The following is a 19,835-nucleotide window of genomic DNA, read 5'->3' as shown; positions in this document are numbered from 1 at the left end:
GTGCTCTACCCAAATTATTACACTGTTGTAGTATTTGTCGGCTGTGATGTAGGAGCAATATCTTCTCTTTAATGATAAAACAGGTGTGAATCATGTCGTATGTCTACTTCCTTTTAGTTTGTACGCATGTCATGTGAGGGGTATTTCACTGAATGGGTAGGAAATATATACACCTGGTCCCTGGTATGGCCTTTTCAAGCATTTTAACTTTACCTATTTGTTTGTGCTACTGTCTCCAGATTATACATCATTGCAGGTTTCACTATCATCTTGAAAAATTTTGCTTTCATGCTTGCTGCCCCGCTTATGTTACAGCAGTCTACACCCACTCCACCCTACCTACACTCTTCATGTCTCTTGTACACTGTCCATTGCTTTGGATGGTTGACCCCAGGTATTTAACTCATCTGCCTTCACTACCTCCAAATCACATAGTCAACTGTGAACATTATAGTCCATGGAGACTTCTGCTTGACCTTGGCTGTAAAACTATCCATCACTACTGTAAATAAGAAGGGGCTCAGCACTAATGCTTGATGTAATCCCACCCCACCTTGTACCCCTCTGTCACTCCTACTGCACACTTCACCACGGTCTCATTGTCCTCAGTGTATCAACATCACATACTTCTGTCACTCCTGACTTCAACAGCATTAACAGCTTCATCCCTCTGTAGTTATCACAGCTCTGCACATAATCCTTGTTCTTTAAAATTGGCACCAGTACACTTCTTCATTCTTCTTCTGCCCTCACTTCCTCCTTACTAATCCTCTGCACTTCATAACTCATTAACTGTCCTCCATCTGTCCTCCCCTTTTGCATTTTCTACATTTATGAAGCTTCAAAGTGCTCCTTCTATCTTAGCAACATAAAAAAAAGCATTGTAATGATTTTGGTGATTTTTTTGACAGTGTACTGTTTTTGTAATGTTTTGAAAAATATGTAATGACACCGCTATCTACTATATTAGATATATTGTTCATCAATCTTACCTTCATTCACCATATTGTAATCTAAAATCACTTCAGACTTCAGTGCTCTCCTGCTGATAATAATGCAAATTTCAGTTTTGAAGAAAAGATTTTATGTGATTTTTAAATTATGATGATTATTTTATTAACACAAATCCTGTGAGGCGTAAAAGCTCCAAATTCATTTTAGCCACCAGGGGTCACTGTTGGCCTACAACATTTAGCATGAAATAAAAGTTTATTTTGCCCGTTTATGAAGAACCAAAGCTTCTGAAAATGGAAACTACAAAGAAAAATAGTTTCAGTTCCTAAATAGCTTCGTAATAATTTTGTTAAACTTCATGAACTGAAGCAAAAATTGTGTAGTTGTCCAAATACTTATGGACCCAGATGTCCCACATGTTTTTTACTTGTAAGAAAAAACATCACATTTGAAATCTGTTACACTAAATATGCAAAAGATAAAGGATACAACAGATGAAATAATTTGTTATTTGTGTCCTGATAATATGATTTCAGTTAAAACACATTTGCAGTATAATTAAAATCGTAAAGAGAGAAAGAAAAAATAAAACAAAGCAAACTCTGCAGGAAGCTTTACAATGCCTGTCCTAAGACAAACTTTTTCCCAAGAACACTCAGGCTGGTCAGTGGTCAGAGCTTATTCATCTCAACGGTGAGTCTCTTCTGCCAGAAATAGATAATCACCAACACTGAAAGACAAACAGTAACTCATTTAAACTGAAACATCATCCATAAAGTGGAGAAGAAAAACTTTTCTATTATTTCTGCTGAAATCAAAGTGGAAAGTGGTGTAAAACAATCATTTTGCATCATGTTGTCTAAGAATACATAACTGTAGAAAAGAAACATTTCTGTTACTTACCTGCAATAACACAGGGTATCAGCATGAAACGCAATATCTGAAGGGCTTTGTGTAACTGGGACTCAAGCCCAAGACTTACTGTCCTGTCACCATACTTTATCTACAAAATAAAGAGAAACATTTTACAGAGGGAGGTCTCACCTGAGCAATGGGTCAAAATCTTTATTGTATGCATAAATATCATTTTGAAGTTTGAAAGCAACTGTTTGTTACGAATACAGATGAAAAGGTCTGTTTGCCCTCATGATACATGGTTATCTCAGTTTCAGGTTTCTCCTCTAGAAAATTTACTTATCTCTCTTGGAGTGGCATAAAAGAAAGATTTACCAGTAACTCCTTAAATTCATGGTTGGATGGGCTTTTAAATCCACAGGTGAAAAAGTCAGTGTTGGTCCTGGTTTCTTTGGCTTCCATGATGCACTGGTATTTTGTATTGTCTTGAACGCCCCACACTGATAACTCTTCTATCATCATCTCCAGGTTGTCTGCTTTTTTCTGAAACATCAAGAGAAACAAAAGCTGAGCTCTGATGAACAGACGTCACATGTTTGAGCATGTGTAGTTCAAGAAAATATTACCTGAATGGTGATGCGCACATCTTCCCCTGTCCTTATAACTGTGAAGCTGGTAAACTCAGGGTCTGGAACGTAGGAGAGTTTTGTGGAGCAGGCTAAGGTTTCATTGGCTAGTTTCACAAACAGAGTGCTGCTAGAAAAACTCCTAGCTGCAGGTGAATCGTAGGTGAGGTACTGCAATGAAATTAAATAAACACAAAAGACAGCACGACATGACTAAAGCAGGACATAAGATTATGACATGGGTTTGTCAGATCTCCAGATCTGATCCTCCAAAAAATGTTCAGAGTTCATGTATGAAAACATCTTGATGTCATTTCAAAGGCACATTGTTTGTGTCTACAGACCCACCTGAGAGCTGATGTTTCTGGGAAGTCTGACATCCTGCATTGCGTGGCTGTGGACGAGCCCTTCAACAAAGTTAAGGTGAGACCCCATGAGTGTGATCTTCCTCTTCCCACTGCAGGAGAAGAAGCAGGATTTAGTCAGAGCAGAGGGACAGCAAGGAAAAAAATCATCTGATCCCACACTCCTTTCGAACAGTAAGCATAACCCACTTTTTATCAATGCTTAACAGTGTGAATTATTCAGACTGTGTTTAAACATGATTTATTTGATAGAGTCGTGAGAGATGTCCAAAAACATTTCCTCCAAATTTAACAGTTTTCATTTAATAAAGATCTTTTTATGTTTAGATGTTACTGTTGTTTTCAGCTTGATTAAGAAACTCACTAATAGGACTTATTGCTATCTGGGACTGATCCAACATGAAAGAGCAAAGCTTGCAGGTCTGGGTGGGAATGAAGGTGCGCTCATTCACATACATGCACTTGCACAGGTGGGGGAAGGAGTTGTAGGAGGTAAAGAAGATGCCAGTTTTATACTACTAACAATGTTTCACTTGAACTAAGAGTTCTCCACATACTAGTGTAGTCCGCATCTGAATTCGAAGGACTGAATGATTACTTTAGCATAGATGATATGCTGCAAACTAAAGTGTGTGATGGACTCAAAAGCTAACAAATTACGCCATGTATTCATTCTGCAGATAGCAGAGCAAAAAAAGGTGGCTGACTGAAGCTACAGAGCTGCGGACTCCAACAGGAAGTAGTCTTAGGGTGACAGATACTGCTTTCTCAACCATGAGGTTCAGTAAAACCAGCTGAGGTCAAACCAATGCAAAAACTTCCTTCCTCTTATGATAAATATATCTGTTCTCTTACAGCAGGATGTAGCAGCACCTGATACTGATGTGATGTTTCTTTGGTCAAAACACTTTCTGAGACGTTAACAGATAGAAGTTCTGTATCTTCTGTGTTTTTTAGGAGGTTTCAGCAAAACTAAACATACCTGATCCAGCTGCTGCTGGGAGTAATGTTGGTGCATGATGGTAATGAGCTGTAAGTGATTTTAGCTTTGCCATGGCAACGACCATCTGGGAGGAGAAGACATACCCTGACCACACCTTTGATATCTGAAGTGGGAATGTGGAACATCAGACTGAAACCAGTGTTGTCCCAAACAGGAGATCTGACCAGAACACAAAGAGAGAAACAGAGTCACTAACATCATCACAACATGCAGAAAACCCCAGGAAAGCTGAGCAGCAAAGTCTTCCTTAAAACGATTAAATGTTAATCTGTATTTTATGAGTTTAATACATCCTTTATTTTATTTGGATTACAAAGTAAACAGTAAATCCAGATTTAAAGACAAGCTCATAGAGGCAGATCATTCCACAAAATAGTGAACATTTACTTTAAAGTCCACAAATGCATAAAGAAGCAAAACACTCAGCTTTAGTTTCAGGTTTACACTCTGACAGTCTCCCTGAGCAACGGTGATGACATGCAAAATGTGTGACATTTTAACTTCAGGTGTTTATTCATCATTTTCAGATTGACGCTTTTCACTGTAGATGAAAAAGAATATTTTTGACCAAGGAGCCTAAACCCCCCAAAGCTACACATTATTATCTACATTTGATAGCACATATAAAACATCATGAGGACTTCATTTTAGTGGAAGAAATTCAACAAAAAGAGTTTCCAGTTTCTTTAGGAAAAAGCTGTCCTCATTCATAAAACTAGATGGTTGCTCATAAAAGCTGTTAAACTGTAGAATATGTGAGTTTATAATGTGGCTGATGTTTCCCTGGAAACATTTCTGCTCTTTAACATGTCATTTATATCCAAAGCACAAACTCTCACATGTAAGTAAGTAAAATGTATTTATATAGCACATTTCACAGATAAAAATCTCAAAGTGCTTCATAATAAAACCAGAAAAATAAGTTAAATTTTATAAAATATTAAAAAAAACTTAATTAAAAGCTTGTTTGTATAAAAATGTCTTCAGCTGCTTTTTAAATGAGTCAATGGAGTCTAGACAACATAAAGACAATGGAAGAGAGTTCCACAGCCTTGGTGCTAGTGCCTGAAAAGCCCGACCCCAACGTGTTTTGAATCTCGTATGTGGGACCAACAGTAACCTCTGACCTGATGACCTAAGTGCTCGGGATGAAGCACGAGGTTTCAACAGGTCAGAGATGTACTGGGGAGCCATGCAGAGCTCTAAAAGTTACAACTAAAATTTTAAAATGAACCCTTTAAATTTATTGGCAACCAATGAAGAGAAGCCAAACCAACAGTAATATGTGACCTTTTGTTTGTGCCAGTTAAAAGTCTTGCCGCACAGCATTCTGTACAGTCTGAAGGCGATCCAAAGCTGATTTGTTGAGAAAGGTAAAAAGACAGTTACAATAATCGAAACGAGAAGAGATAAAAGGATGAATAATCATCTCAAGTTCTGCCTTTGACACCAGTAGTCTGAGTTTAGAAATGCTTCTTAAATGATAAAAACAGTTCTGGACCAGTTGTTTAGAGTGTTTCTCAAGAGAGATTGAACTGTCAAATAAAACACCTAAGTTTCTGAGACTCGACTGAAATGAAGGGTCTAAAAAATTGATATGCTGCCTAATTTCTGAGAACGTGATCAGGAGCAATAGTCAAAGTTTCTGTTTTATCTGTATTTAACTGGAGGAAACTGTCATTTAACCATTCTTTGATTTCAGACAGACAATTATTTAAACAAGTGTGTGTGTAAAGTGACTCACTCTTTTGGAGTACAGTCAGTATCTGCCTGGATCCTCACTGCAGTCACATCATCGAGGTTACGACCTGACAGCACTGCGTGGTTTCTACCGTAGAAAGACACCACACTGGGAGTGATGGAGGAGATCTCTGGGATCTGACAGTAAGACACAAAAATGATCAGTTTTAATCCAGTGCCATCTGCTGATGTTAGAAGCTCTGATGAACATGAATAAGGTGTCAGAGGAACAACGAGTTTGAGGACTGAGGTTCAGACTCACAGAGAAGTTCTTCCCAGACTGCACATTTTGGCAAACACTGTCCTGCAGGAGGAAGCAGAGAGAATCAATATGGCAGGTTTAATGTCACTGTCTAAAGAAACTATGTAGAACTGATGAGAATGGAACTTCTGTCTTATTTACAAGGAAAAAATTTAATCTAAATTTTTGTCAAGCAACTGAATTTGCATTTGTGAGTTGTCATAATCAGTTAACATATTATTGTATATAATATTGCTGCTTTTGTGAAGCCACAGATATCTGAACGTTAGACCAACCCACTCTTAATAATGGTAGACAAATCTCAAAAGTAATGTAAACTTAAAGTGGAAGATTTAATGAAGAAAATCCTGAACTAGACAAACTAAAGACATGAATTATTACATTGATCTCTGTTTGATCGGCCCAGGAACATCTGTTTATGTTCCATCCACAACCAGCTTTGATGCACTGCTGACACCTGAAGAGAAACAATCACATATTAGTGTTGAAATCATCAAGAAAATGATTATGTCCAAAAATACAACATACAACAAAGAGACTCCTCAGTAGTAATGCATTCTTCTTGGTGATGACACATAATGTTGTGTTATTAGTGATCCATCTTCATAATCTTTATAATCTGGACCTGAACTTACAAGACTGAACTTGGTGGTCCACTGATGTCAGAGCAGTTGGTCAACCTCAGCTGTTCTGATAGTTGTGTTGAACCAAGTCTAAATTTCACTGTGACATGCAGACCTGTTAAATAAAAAAATAACATGATCAATGTCATAGCCTTCAATTACTAATTTTTAAACATATGTGTAATGAGTTGCACAGTTTATAATAACGAACAGCTCAGATTTGTCAACTAGTAAAGAGTATTCATCTGTCAGAGTCAGCTCTGTAATGTTTCTATTTTGCTGGTTGGGAGATGTTGCAAATCAATAAGCAGGTCTGACTGCAAAGTATTTAATTAATGAAAAGTCACTGACCATCAGCAGGAAGTGTACGATCAGACAGGATGCAGGTGCATTGTGGGAACTGTGGAGGAGGGTTATTCAGAGCACAAATTGAGCCAGACCTTGCAGCAAACTGACAGATAAAGTTAGACGACACTTCTTGGCCCACAGTCAGGTGTGTGGAGTTTCAGTAAAATCTGAAAATGAAGAACATAAGTGACAAATACCTGAAAGCCACAAATGATCACAGTCCCGAGTGTGTTTGTAAGCTGTACCTGTCCATTTGTGTCCTTTTCAACTTTGTGGGAAATCATTTTTTGTTGGGACTCATCAGGAATGGACAGCCAGTCTGAATCTGTGCAGTCATCTTCAAATGTGCAGCTGGGAGAAGAAGAAGAAATGATCACCAAGTCCAGAATTGTTTGAAGTCGTCAGCTGCACATGTTGTTTCTCTCACCTGCTTTTAGAGCCACACCAACCACAGTATGGATCCTGTGCAGACCAACACTCCTGCACATTTGTGTACGTGCTGTATTTTGACACAGGAACTCGCTTCATCTAGAACAACAAACACTTTAAAATGCAGCACAGGTACATGTGACATTAAGATAATCAGTAAATAATATAAGTACCTGGTTTCTAAATGGCACATACACATGTTTACGATCCACTGGATCCAGATGTATTTTGGGAATCACTTTGCGGTCATCACTGGTCCTGTAGAGCACCGTGGGACAGGCGGCGTGATAGTTCCTGTCCACAGACAGCTGACAACAAGAATTTGTGAAAACAAGAATTTATTTATTTAATTTTACTTTGTGCTGAAACATATTCGACTTGCAGTTATATAATAGATATAGGCATAATGTGTAGACTCTTGGCTTTCATTTAAAGGTATCCAGATTCAAACTGGATGAAGAGTTTAAGAGTTTCAGCTCCTTAACATGTGCCATCCTCTGTTTAAAGGGACCAAAAGTAATTGGATAAATGACTAAAAGGCTATTTCATGGGCAGATGTGGGCAATTCCTTCACCATGTGATGATCAGTTGAGTAGATAAAAGGCCTGGAGTTGATTTGAGGAGTGGTGCTTGTATTTGGAAGATCTTGCTGCGAACAGACAACATGCAGTCAAAAGAGCTCTCCATGCAGGTTAAATGAGCCATCTTTAAGCTGCAAAAACATCTGTACATCATCTGTGAAACATGATGGAGGGCGTGTGATGGCGTGCATGGCTGCCAGTGGAACTGGGACATTATTGTTTATTTATGATGTGACACAGGACAGAAGCAGCTGAATGAACTCTGTGGTGTTCAGAGACTTACTGTCTGTTCAAATCCAGCTAAATGCAGTCAAATTAGTTGGGGCGTGTTTCATAATACAGATGGACAATGACCCAAAACATACAGCCAAAGCAACCCGGGAGTTTATTAAAACAAAAAAGTGGAATATTCCCATTTGGCCAAGTCAGTTACCTGATCTTGTTCCAACTAAGCATTTCACTTGTTGAAGACTAAACTTCAGACAAAAGGCACACAAACAAGCAACAACAAGGCGTGGCAGGGCATTAAAGAGGAGGAAACCCACAGGCTGTCATTGCCAGCAAAGTGTTTTCAACCAAGTCCAGTTACTTTTGAGCCCCTGAAATGAAGGGATTATGTTGAAAATGCTTTAATTCCTGACGTCTTGATGCATGCTCAATCATCCAGGTAAGTAAATCTCCAAAAGTTGGTTCTGTTCATCTGGACATTGTGTTTTCAGTGGGAGAAACGTTTCGTCACTTATCCAAGTGACTTCTTCAGTCTCAGTTGACTGCAGGTTTCCCCAATCTTATAAGCAGAGTCCTGGCCTGACGAGGTAGCTCTTCTGTGTTGTGCCATCCGCTTCGCCAGAGGTTGTTTGGTTTCCCCGATGTATAAATCCTGGCAATCCTCCTGGCACTTAACAGCGTACACTATGTTACTCTGTTTGTGTCGGGGGACCCGATCCTTGGGGTGGACCAATTTTTGGCGCTGCGTGTTTTGGGGTTTGAAAGCTACAGAGACACGGTGTTTAGAAAAAATGCATCTCAACTGCTCCGATACTCCTGACACATATGGGATCACTACAGGTTTTCGCTTAGGCAGCAGTTGTCCTTCTCTCCTGGATCAGCTGGAGCTTTCTTTAGGTGCCTTGCCACCTTTGACAAATGTCCAGCTGTGATAACCACATGTACTCAGGGCCTTCTTGATGTCATGTTCTTCTGCTCCTCTGGGGATGGTGTTGGCTCTATGTTGTAGCGTCCTGATGGCACCCAATTTATGCTCCAGTGGATGATGAGAGTCCAACCTTAAATACTGATCCGTATGCGTAGGTTTACGGTACACATCAGCTTTTAGATTTCCCCCATTACTGATGGAAATCTCACAGTCTAAGAAGGCTAAACTTCCACTTTTCACATCCTCCCTGGTGAATTTGATGTGTCGGTCCACAGAGTTAATGTGATCCGTGAAATGTGTTACGTCCTGAGATTTGATTTTCATCCAGGTGTCATCCGCATATCTGAACCAATGACTTGGTGGTGTTCCAGGGTAGGATAACAAAGCCCTCTTTTCCACTGCTACAGGCAGAAACACGGGTGTGCGATGGGTTCCCCAGTTTCACCCATCGTGGCCAATTTGTACAGGGAAGAACTGACCGTTGTATGTGAAGTAGGTGGAATGAAGACACAGTACCAAAAGCAAACACACTTGGTCGATGCTGAGAGTGGTCTTGTTGCTGAGGTTGGTGTCATCCTGTAATGTCTTACGAACTACCTCAAACGCTTCCGTGACTGGGATGCAAGTGAAGAGAGATGTAACATCGTACGAGACCATGGTTTCATCTGCCTCCATGGTAACATCTCTCACCTTCTCAACAAAATCCAAGGTGTTCTGGTCATGGTGCTCAGAGCTGCCTACCAGCGGGTTGAGGATCGAAGCCAGAAACTTGGAGATGTTATAGGTGACCGAGTTGATCATACAGACAATCGGTCTTAAAGGTGCACCCTGTTTATGTATCTTTAGTAAACCATACAGACTTGGTGTAGATTCCCCTGGGTGTAGCCTGTGGTATGAGGTCCGGTCAATAGCATTGTCTCGTTCTAACTGCTTCTGACAGTCTATCACCCTCTTCCTGTAGCCACTGCCTGGGTCTCGTTTCAGGGGCTCATAAGTATTTTCATCACCGAGCAGTGATAAAATTTTCTCATGATAGTCTTTCTGGTTTAGCAAAACTGTGCACCTACCCTTGTCTGCTGGAAGGATGATAATGTTGTTGTCATTACCAAGTGATGTGAGTGCCTTCCTCTCCTCCATGGTGATGTTAGATGCTGGGGGCTTTGCATTGCTGAGAAAGTATCGGCCTGAGTGACGAAACCTTTCTCCCACTGAAAACGCTACGTTCAGATGAACAGAATCAACTTTTGGAGATTTAATTCCTGACATTTTTATGCAATCTTTATGGTGAGCCGAGTGAACTAAAGCTGAAAGTCTGCACTTCAACTGCATCCGAGTGGTTTCATTTACCAAAAGAGCCATAATTCAATAAAAGAACCCCCCCAAAAAAGAAAAAAAGAGAAAAAAGTATCTTCTTCTTCTTTTTAGGATAAAAATTGTGTTTCTGACTGTGTCGTAGCAGGGCCGAAGTCTTCACTCATACAAAAAACTCAGTCGCCATCTTATCATATTCGTGTTGGACAACCTCATTTTGACAAATATTGATCATGTACAGGCCTCAGCGTCTCTATGGGATTACCAACAGCAGAGACAGTGAATCCCACCATAGTAACATATAGGTAGCCAACACTAGCAATGCATCAGTCTGATATTAGCATCAGAGATTCTTCCAGTCATGGTTCAAAAAGTGAGATCAGGTGTGGGTCAAGCTAATCAGTCCTGTGATGTTCAGTGTTTAATGTGTCAACTGTTAGCAGCTGTGTACCTGTTGCTAACTGGTGAGAACTAACATAGCCCTGAGGAAGATAACGGGAAGAGAGCAGTCTGGAGGTATTTGTCACGGACCCGGCTCTGGGGACTCGGGGTCTGTGAGCAGTGGGGACTGTTGTTGTTATCATTATTATTATTATTATTATTATTATTATTATTATTATTATTATTACTATTGTTATTATTATTATTATTTGGTGTGTCGTCTGCACTGCCTCTGATCTCTGTCCTCATCTGTATGTAGGCAGGTTTGTGTGTGTGTGTGTATGTGTGTTGCTGTTGTTTGTGGCCAAGTTACAGGCATCTTCAGGCCTGAGGGGCATGGCCTGGCTTGAGGACTGGCCACACCCGAAGCCCTTGCCACATACCTGCTCCTCATCTGGCCTCGTCGGGGGAGCTATTTAGATGAGCGATGGAGCTTCCACTGACGCTGGATTATTGTGTTTGACTTCACGTCAGTCTTCTAGCTTAGTTTGAAAGTCTGTGAGTGTATGCCTGCTGGGATAAAGTGTGTAACGGCTGCCTCTATGGTTTTCCCTCAGGAGGAACGTGGGACGAGACAGAGCAGTGAGCACGGGGAGTGCAGAGACACTGGAGCAGAGAGCACTACACTGGGACTTTTGGGAAGAAGACACAACACGGGAGTCTGGGACACTGGAGAATTTATTGTTGCTTGCTTCACCACCCTTTGTAAATAAACACTGTTGCACTGAAGAGTCCGGCGTTTGGGTCCTATTTCCCCATCTCCCCACGGTCTGCCAGCCAGACCGTGACAGTATTTAAAACCTGCAACATCAACTGTTTTCTTATTTGTATGTTTTCAATAGTTTCTCACTACATTTCAAACTTCTTCTTGTTTACTTTCTAACTTTCGTCATATCAGTAAAATACTTGTTTAGAAGCTTTTAGTGCTTTCATGGTCACATCTCTCTCCACTCCACAAACAACACCTGCATGTGTGTGAGCAGATAAACCCACAGTGAGACTGAGAGCACACAAGTGAAACCACAAGTGACTGCAGTTTGCAGCAAAGACTTCAACAATGAAATAAAATGAGACTAGTTCAAATAAGCAAGCTAAAAAAATCATAAATAATTGGCCTTTAAAAAGCTTTGTTTGTTATTTATCTTGGGTCAGTGGTTGTTTGTGATTTTATTAATAGATGCTAATTCAACAAATATATTTTGGTGACAGAACTATTTTTCATGTTTGTTTCATGGGAGGAATCCAGCACATTTCAGGATGATGAAATGGCATTTAGATGTACTGATGTAATGGTACTTAACCTCCTAGGACCTGCCGTCCACATATGTGGACATCACATTTTTGGTTATTTAGAACAAAATACTCAATTTTGCTCTACATGGGCCTGATATCCACTTACGAGGACATTATACTGCTACTGTTCTATCAAAGTTTTAAATGCATATCCTCATTTGTGGCTCTCATTTTTCTTAAAAACAAAAATAAGGTAAAAAAAAAAAAAAAAAATCTGGAAATTCTTTGTTTTTACATTCATCGGGCCCCAATGTGACCAAATATCAAAGAGAAATTAAAAATGCATGCCGTGGAAGAGTTCGGGTCTTAGGAGGTTAAGATGTTTCGTTTCATACAGACCTTTATGAGCTGCCCATCTCCTGTCCCAATGAAGAAAACCATCCAGCCTCTCTGCCTCACTGCCAGCACAGAGGTCATGTAGCTGTGCCTGAAGAGGACTGCCTTTGGTTTCAGGATCTTTGGCTGAGAAACAAACACACTGATCATCAGATCTGATACTTTAGATATCTTTAGATTAGAACTCAAGATGGTTAAAATAGAAGTAAGCTGTCATCACTCCAAACCTAATGAAGTGCTTTAAATTTATGAACCCAAACAGCACATCCATTATTTGTGTTTACACCTTGTATAATCACATACATGAACATGATTCAAATATGAAATAATGCTCAATAAACTGAATTGACTATGATGCAATTTTCTCATATATAATTAAAAAATGTGCTATTTCAAGAGAGTGATGCTGATTTGTGCCTTGTGTTTTGTTCACAGCATTTCATGACATATGTGGATACTGATAATGAATCTTTATCAAGTCATATGAGAGCACAGTGACCATAACTGACATCTGTCACCACAGCAGCAACTCTGTAAGTGACTAATTAACTGACCTCTCACTAGGAGCATGATAGTGTGGGGACAGTGGAACTGGGAATTTAGAGCCCCACCGGTACGAGGGACTGTTGTAATGCTGTAATGGAAAGTGTCTTTTTGTTTATTTCCAAGTAATCACTGTTATGTTTAGAATGGTGTCAATAAATTGGTTGAGTGACTGAACTATAATTCCAAAAAGGTAACAGCTCTCTCATTCCACCTAAACCCCTTACAAATGAAAGAAAATGTTTAGTTGCTCTTTAGTAATGTTTAGTCCATCTCGTAATGGGATTTGCCTTCATATCAGCAATAAAGCAACATTTGGGTATCGAAGAAGACAAAAAATAAAATAAAATAAGTAGCAGTAGCAGCTGTTATGATGACGAAATATTGTAACACAAGCGGAGCTTGGATGGAAGCAGATAGAAATTCTTCCAAGTAATCAGTTGTACTGTCAGCAGTTTCATCTGAAGGTTTATCGTCACTGACTTTAAGCAGCATTTGCTTCTCTGCATGTTGAACCAGCTGTAAGAAAGCCTGTGCATTTCAGGATGATAAAACAATATTTAAAGACACAATTACATTTTTTAAAGTTTGCAAGTTGGCCTTTGTACAATTATGGATGTTTTTATTTAGTTTTTGTTAAAATGTTCAAATCAGAATCAGAATACTTTATTAATCTCAGAATAAATGATGTCATCACAGTTGCTCCAAAACAGTAAGAATAGAACCTTTGCTAAATTAAATAATGCAATATATTACAAGATATAACAAAATAGCTCTAATTATGAATACTTCAGTATATTATCCAAAGTTGAATATTGATATAGATGAAATTCAGGTACCTTTCTTATTATATTGACTTTATTTTCTCTGCAGAGGACAATAATAAAACACTGTCAGGCAGGTCACCATTGTAGGCTTCCTGAGTACAAACTCTCAAATGTTTTCATGTATTAAACCACAACATGCACTGATCTGACTGACCATGATCAGTGCCTGTTGTGTTTGATGACATAAAACATTTGATTAAATCTCATTTAATAAAATGTATTTTTAACATATTAGCCCGACTGAACCAAAGTACTTTAATGGACTGGTTCTTATATAGAGCTTTTCTATATCTATATCTGTGCTCTAAAGTGCTTTGAGTGCTCTATCGGAGCACTCAAAGCACTTTATACAACTAATTCATTCACCCAATCACGCTTTCTAAGATGTAAGTGCTCACTATCTAACATTCATACTCAGATGGATGTACTGGAGGGCAACATGGGGTTAGTATCTCGCCAAAGGATATGCGGCATTCAGACCGGAGCAGACTGGGATCGAACCACCAAGCTTCCTCTTAGTAGTTGACCACCTGACCACCTGAGCTACAGCCATGTCAGTTTGATAAATAAATAATGTGTTTGGAAACTCGTTTAACGTTCACAACTAACAATTTAATATATTATTTACATTTATTATGGCTTCAGAAAATGGAAAAATACTGAAAAACTAGCTGAGGTCAACTATTACCCAGCAACACTCAACAGCCTTCTTTCCACTGAAAATGAAGTCGCAAAAAAGCTTGAAGATTTTATCAATTATAACAAGAGAGCTTGTCAATTTACATGGGGGATAAACACCACCATCATATATGTGATCTTAATTAATTTATCAGATTTCTTAAGTTTTAAGTATCTCTTTTTTTAACCATTACACTGTAATACAGAAAACACTAGTGCTGTGGTTGATTTTTTTTTTTGTTAAAAAGAAAAAAAAAGTCAAAAGATTTCCAAGAGATGTGGATCAGAAAAGGGTCCCACAGCAGTGCTACATCCCTGCTCACACCTACAAATTTAGGTCTTATGGACTCCAGCTTTCTTTGATGAAGCCGAACATCAATCAGTGAAACCCAGTTTGTTCATCACATGCACCAGCAGACACACCAGCACTTCACGTAATTCTGACTCCTTTTTCTGGTGTCGTCAATTAAAACTTTGGAAATAATATGAGTTTTTGTAGAAATTACCTGAGACAAAGTGTCTTTTAAGTGTCTTCTGTTTGGTCTCAGTGAGATTGTATTTATATATATTATATTGTTATTATTTATTATAACGATTGGCTTCTGTTCTTTTTACTTTAAAAATACAAATATGCATTCATTTATTATATATATTTATTGTAGATTTTACGGGTGTTTAGAGCAAATTCTCCTTTTTGAAACAAACATTAAATTTTCATGTGAAGTAGCAGACTGAGTCTGAATCGATTGATGTTTCTAGTTTTGTGACCACACGGTGTAATAAAGTAATCTGCCTCTCTTTGAACATTTTGCTTTCATGAATGTCCACATGAAACTGTGGAGGCACAGGTGGAGACTACATTCAGGAACCATTCAGAACATGTTTAGAAGTTATGCAGTGACCCACCGTCACCGTCACTTCTGATGGCACAGAGGTGTAGAAGTCTGGATCTCTGTCCCCTGCTCTGCTGTAATCAGGGCTGATGTCAAACACCATCAGCACGGTGTTGGTGTCTCCTCCATCCACACTGAACACGCCGCTCCAAAGCACTGGCTGCTCCCCCGGGATGACCGAGGAGGCCACGAGTCTGCTGCTTTCACTGTCAGAGACACTGAGAGTCGCGCCCCGCAGAGACTTGAGTGTATCAGTTTTACTTTTTTCGCCTTTGAGCCAAATGAGGCGGACTCTGTTTGTCTGAGCTGAGAGCACGTTGGAGAACAGATAGATGGTTGATTTAATCTGAAACCCGTCAACAAACTCCACATCACCTTTATTTTTGATCCTAGGCGTGCCTGAAGCTCCATCAGTTAGAGAAAATAAACCTCCACCCTGTTTGTTGTCTGTATTATGAAGGTTGATAGTTTCGGAATCGGAAGGGCACCTCTTTTCAAACGTCCCTTTCTTCTGTATCGCAGTGAGAATATACGTGTCATTTTCTCTTTTCTTCTTCACATCCACCAGAAAGCTGACAGACCTGCTGCTGCTCTTCAGAGGTCCCACCTGGATGTGTTCTCTGTACAGAAGCTTGGAGATGTTCTTTAGGTCCAGAACCTCGCAGTGACCGCAGTCATCGTCAGTCACACCGCAGCTGATCAGAGAGTCATTCTTTGTGAAAGGCAACAACACGTTGATGCTGAAAGTTGCGTTCCACTCAGCTGTGTCAGAAACCCGATAAAACTGCACATCATCCTGCTTGTTTCCGGTCTTTAAGATTCCTCTCTGGGTCAGACTGTTGATCAGAGTCAGATGGTGGCTCAGCTGGTACAGCCTCTCCTCTGAGGCGATATAAAGCCTGTTGGAGGTTACAGCGAATTGGCGGATGTCTCCATCAAAGGTGAAGCCTCCATACTCCTCCAGGCACAGACCTGGTTCTCCGCAGAGAACAGAAAGCAGAGCGAGCAGCAGGATCATCTTGTAGCAGCAGTGATACTTGTGCCTGGGACGCCGTCATACACTGAAGGTCTGCATGACACGCTGCTTTAAATCACGTGTCTAAAGACACGTGATTTAAAGCGCAGTGCGCCTTTGCTGAAAAGAGAAGTGTTGAAAGTGTGAGGAAGCACGCCCAGCTAATAGAAAAATCGGATTTTAATTTTAGGATTTAACATCATTAAAATTTTTCCTCAGCTGTTTTCTCCACTTTCTGCCATGTTTTCAAGTCTGTACAGTTTAGTGTGACAGCAGAACCTTAACAAAATCAAAACAGTGACAGCACTCAGCTGTCACTGTTTTGACAGAACAACAAAGGCGCCATGGGAAGCTACTTTCTCAATTTTCGGGCATTTGTTAAATTATCACTGATCAAAATATGACTTCTTCTGCTCTAACAGAAACCACCAGACTGTTATTACCGACAACTGTGAAAATGTCCCCCTCTGTACTACCGATGTGGAAACACTATGCGTTTAATGTTGACAGTGCTGCTGTAGGACAGTTCTGTCCTATTGTACTTTGGATAAGTTGGAGAGATCTTCTCAAATTTGAGCTCTAATCACTAATTAGTTAGAAGACTGTAACAACCCTTTTGGGTTATAGCACCACTAGGGGGGGTTGCCCTACTATTGTAGTAGTTGTGGGAGTCTCCTGGTGGGTGGGTGTTGTTAGCGGCAGCCATTCTATGCTGCTCATGTTCTTTTCTCTCTGAGAAACCTTACTGTTGTGACCAACTGGCGACGGCGACTACCGATCCCCGCACATGTATGTACGGACAGAGTAGAGCCGTGGAGACCTGGCTTATGAGGTGTAATGTTGCCACACCAAATAAAGGTCTGTTATTGGATTTAACCGACTGGCTTCGGGTTATTCGGCTAACCTCCACACCACATGCCCGCTGGACCTGCTAGCCGCTCCCGCCTCGCCAGACTGCTGTTACAAGACCACAATCACATGTTTCTAAATCTGTTAACAGAAACACCAAACTACCACATCACTCTGAGACCGAGATACGAGTGTAGCTTTAATGTACGGAACAAACAGAATGTAAAATTACGTCTTTGTTCATAGTTCATGGTGAACTATGAACAAAGACTTTTAATTTGTTCATAGTTCATAGTGTAAATGATTCAAAGAGTCAAAGAAAGACTCCGTAAACAAAGATTAACAGTAGTGTTCCAGTTTAGAATATTGTCCCACATTAAACATATTCAACTGTCTTTCCTAACCCCGACCCTCTCTCTGAGCATCATCTAGCTCAGCTCACTGTTCAATTCACTGCTCAAGACAATAATTTAAATTGTTGACTACTTGTAGTATCAAGGATTTCTCAGACAGCGGCGATGAAAGCAACACATCTGGCATTATGAAAAGGGAAAATTAAATGACAGCTTTCCTGATGCAACAACAGTAATGGTCATCTCTGCAATGCGACTTATTCATATTCAGGTATCATCTTTGCAATGACTTTTTAGTGCATTATGATAACGTGTAGTAAGAGGGGTCCAGGCTTGAAAGTTGCAGCCTGACAACAACGCTAATTTAAGGAGAAGAAAAAGAGCTGACGGAGGCCACTGAAAGATGGAACCAATAGAATATGTTTTGCAGGCAAGCATGTAAAAGCAGTGATATTTGTTTCTTTCTTTATTGCCAGAAATGTTTGTGGTGTTGTACTGATACACCAGTAGCCGGTCGAAGGACAAAGATTGTAAACCCGCCCATCCAGGGCTACACAGCTGTTATAACTTAATTGTGTGACTCTGAATGAAGCACAAGGTTGCTAGATCAACACTAGCAACCTTAAAATGGAGATCCTGGAAACTTTCTTTACCTGGATGGACTTGCATCAAGACTGGAAAAGAAGAGCAGGTCTGAGCTACTTGGCAATTTGTTTTCTCATGTTTACATGATTAGGGGAGTTTACATTTCTTTTTTTATTATAGATTTAATAATAGATGAATTTACTTTAGATAGAGGTTATAGACAGAGCTATAGAGGTTTACTATAGATTTAAGATTGAGCAACTTAAACTGCAATTTCAGGATTTGCTATTGAAGAATGTTTCAGTGATCACCAATTTATGTAAGAGTACAAAGTGTGACAACCAACCAAGGTCGACCTCAGGGCTGGACTGGGACAAAACAATTGGCCCGGGCATTTTTCATCCAAGCAGCCCAGGATGATAACTAGCTGGATCGCTGAACAAGAAATGAACCACTGGGCTGCTGCCAATGTTTGTATGGCCGCTGCCCAGTGGACCAAACATGCATCAGAAAATGAGTGGTATTCCAGATTACCAATCCAGGTGTGATCTACCCAAATTATTTTAATACAATTGTTATTATTATTTTACACACCTGTTTTAGTATTTCTCGGCTGGGATGTAGGAGCAATATCTTTTCTTTAATGATAAAACAGGTGTGAATCATGTCATATGTCTACTTCTTTTTAGTTTGTACGCATGTTATGTGAGGGGTATTTCACTGAATGGGTAGAAAATATATTCACCTGGTCACTGGTATGGTCAAAGTGCTCCTTCTATCTTAGCAACATAAAAGAAAGCATTGCAATGATTTTGGTGATTTTTTGACAGTGTGCTGTTTTTGTAATGTTTTGAAAATTATGTACGGACACCACTATCTACTGTATTAGATATATCATTCATCTGCCTTACCTTCATTCACCATATTGTAATCTAAAGTCACGTTAGACTTCAGTGCTCTCCTGCTGATAATAATGCAAATTTCAGTTTGGAGGAAAAGAGTTTATGCGATTTTTAAATTATGGTGATTATGTTATTACCTCAAATCATGTGAGGCGTAAAACCTCCAAATTCATTTTAACCACCAGGGGTCACTGTTGGCCTCAATACAACATTTAGCGTGAAATAAAAGTTTATTTTGCCCGTTTATGAAGAAGAACCAAAACATCTGAAAATGGAAACTACGAAGAAAAATAGTTTCAGTTCCTAAATAGCTTCGTAATAATTTTGCTAAACTTCATGAACTGAAGCAAAAATTGCATCTTTGTCCAAATACTTGGACACAGATGTCTCAGTATTACATGTGAGAAAAACATACAATTACAACCTGTTACACTAAATATGCAAAAGACAAAGGATACAACAGATAAAAAATTTTTTATTTGTGTCCTGATAATATGATTTCAGTTAAAACACATTTGCAGTATAATTAAAATCGCAAAGAGAGAAAGAAAAAATAAAACAAAGCAAACTCTGCAGGAAGCTTTACAATGCCTATCCTAAGACAAACTTTTTCCCAAGAACACTCGGGCTGGTCAGTGGTCAGAGCTTATTCATCTCAACTGCGAGTCTCTTCTGCCAGAAATAGATAATCATCAACACTGAAAGACAAACAGTAACTCATTTAAACTGAAACATCATCCATAAAGTGAAGATGAAAAATGTTCAATTATTTCTGCTGAAATCAAAGTGGAAAGTGGTGTAAAGCAATCATTTTGCATCATGTTGTCTAAGAATACATAAATGCAGAAAAGAAACATTTCTGTCACT

At 39.5% G+C, this 19,835-nt stretch overlaps 1 protein-coding gene across 1 annotated transcript; it reads right to left on the bottom strand.

The window, feature by feature from the left end:
- Positions 1–1,133: 1,133 nt before the first annotated feature.
- On the bottom strand, positions 1,134–16,325 carry LOC120433773 (plexin-C1-like). The gene is made up of 16 exons (XM_039600647.1): positions 15,278–16,325; positions 12,327–12,449; positions 7,379–7,513; positions 7,204–7,304; positions 7,022–7,127; positions 6,780–6,828; positions 6,441–6,543; positions 6,187–6,262; positions 5,806–5,847; positions 5,548–5,681; positions 3,783–3,962; positions 2,784–2,892; positions 2,436–2,606; positions 2,185–2,352; positions 1,858–1,957; positions 1,134–1,684 (listed from the first exon to the last, which is right to left on the bottom strand). The coding sequence occupies exons 1-16, from the start codon at positions 16,280–16,282 to the stop codon at positions 1,626–1,628; spliced, it is 2,661 nt and encodes an 886-aa protein (XP_039456581.1). The 5' UTR covers positions 16,283–16,325; the 3' UTR covers positions 1,134–1,625.
- Between the last annotated feature and the right edge of the window lie 3,510 nt (positions 16,326–19,835).

The sequence above is a fragment of the Oreochromis aureus genome, linkage group 17 (genome assembly GCF_013358895.1).
Source record: "Oreochromis aureus strain Israel breed Guangdong linkage group 17, ZZ_aureus, whole genome shotgun sequence".
Lineage (NCBI taxonomy): Eukaryota > Metazoa > Chordata > Actinopteri > Cichliformes > Cichlidae > Oreochromis > Oreochromis aureus.
The sequence above is the reverse complement of the archived record's forward strand: the minus strand, read 5'-3'. Positions and strand labels throughout refer to the sequence as shown.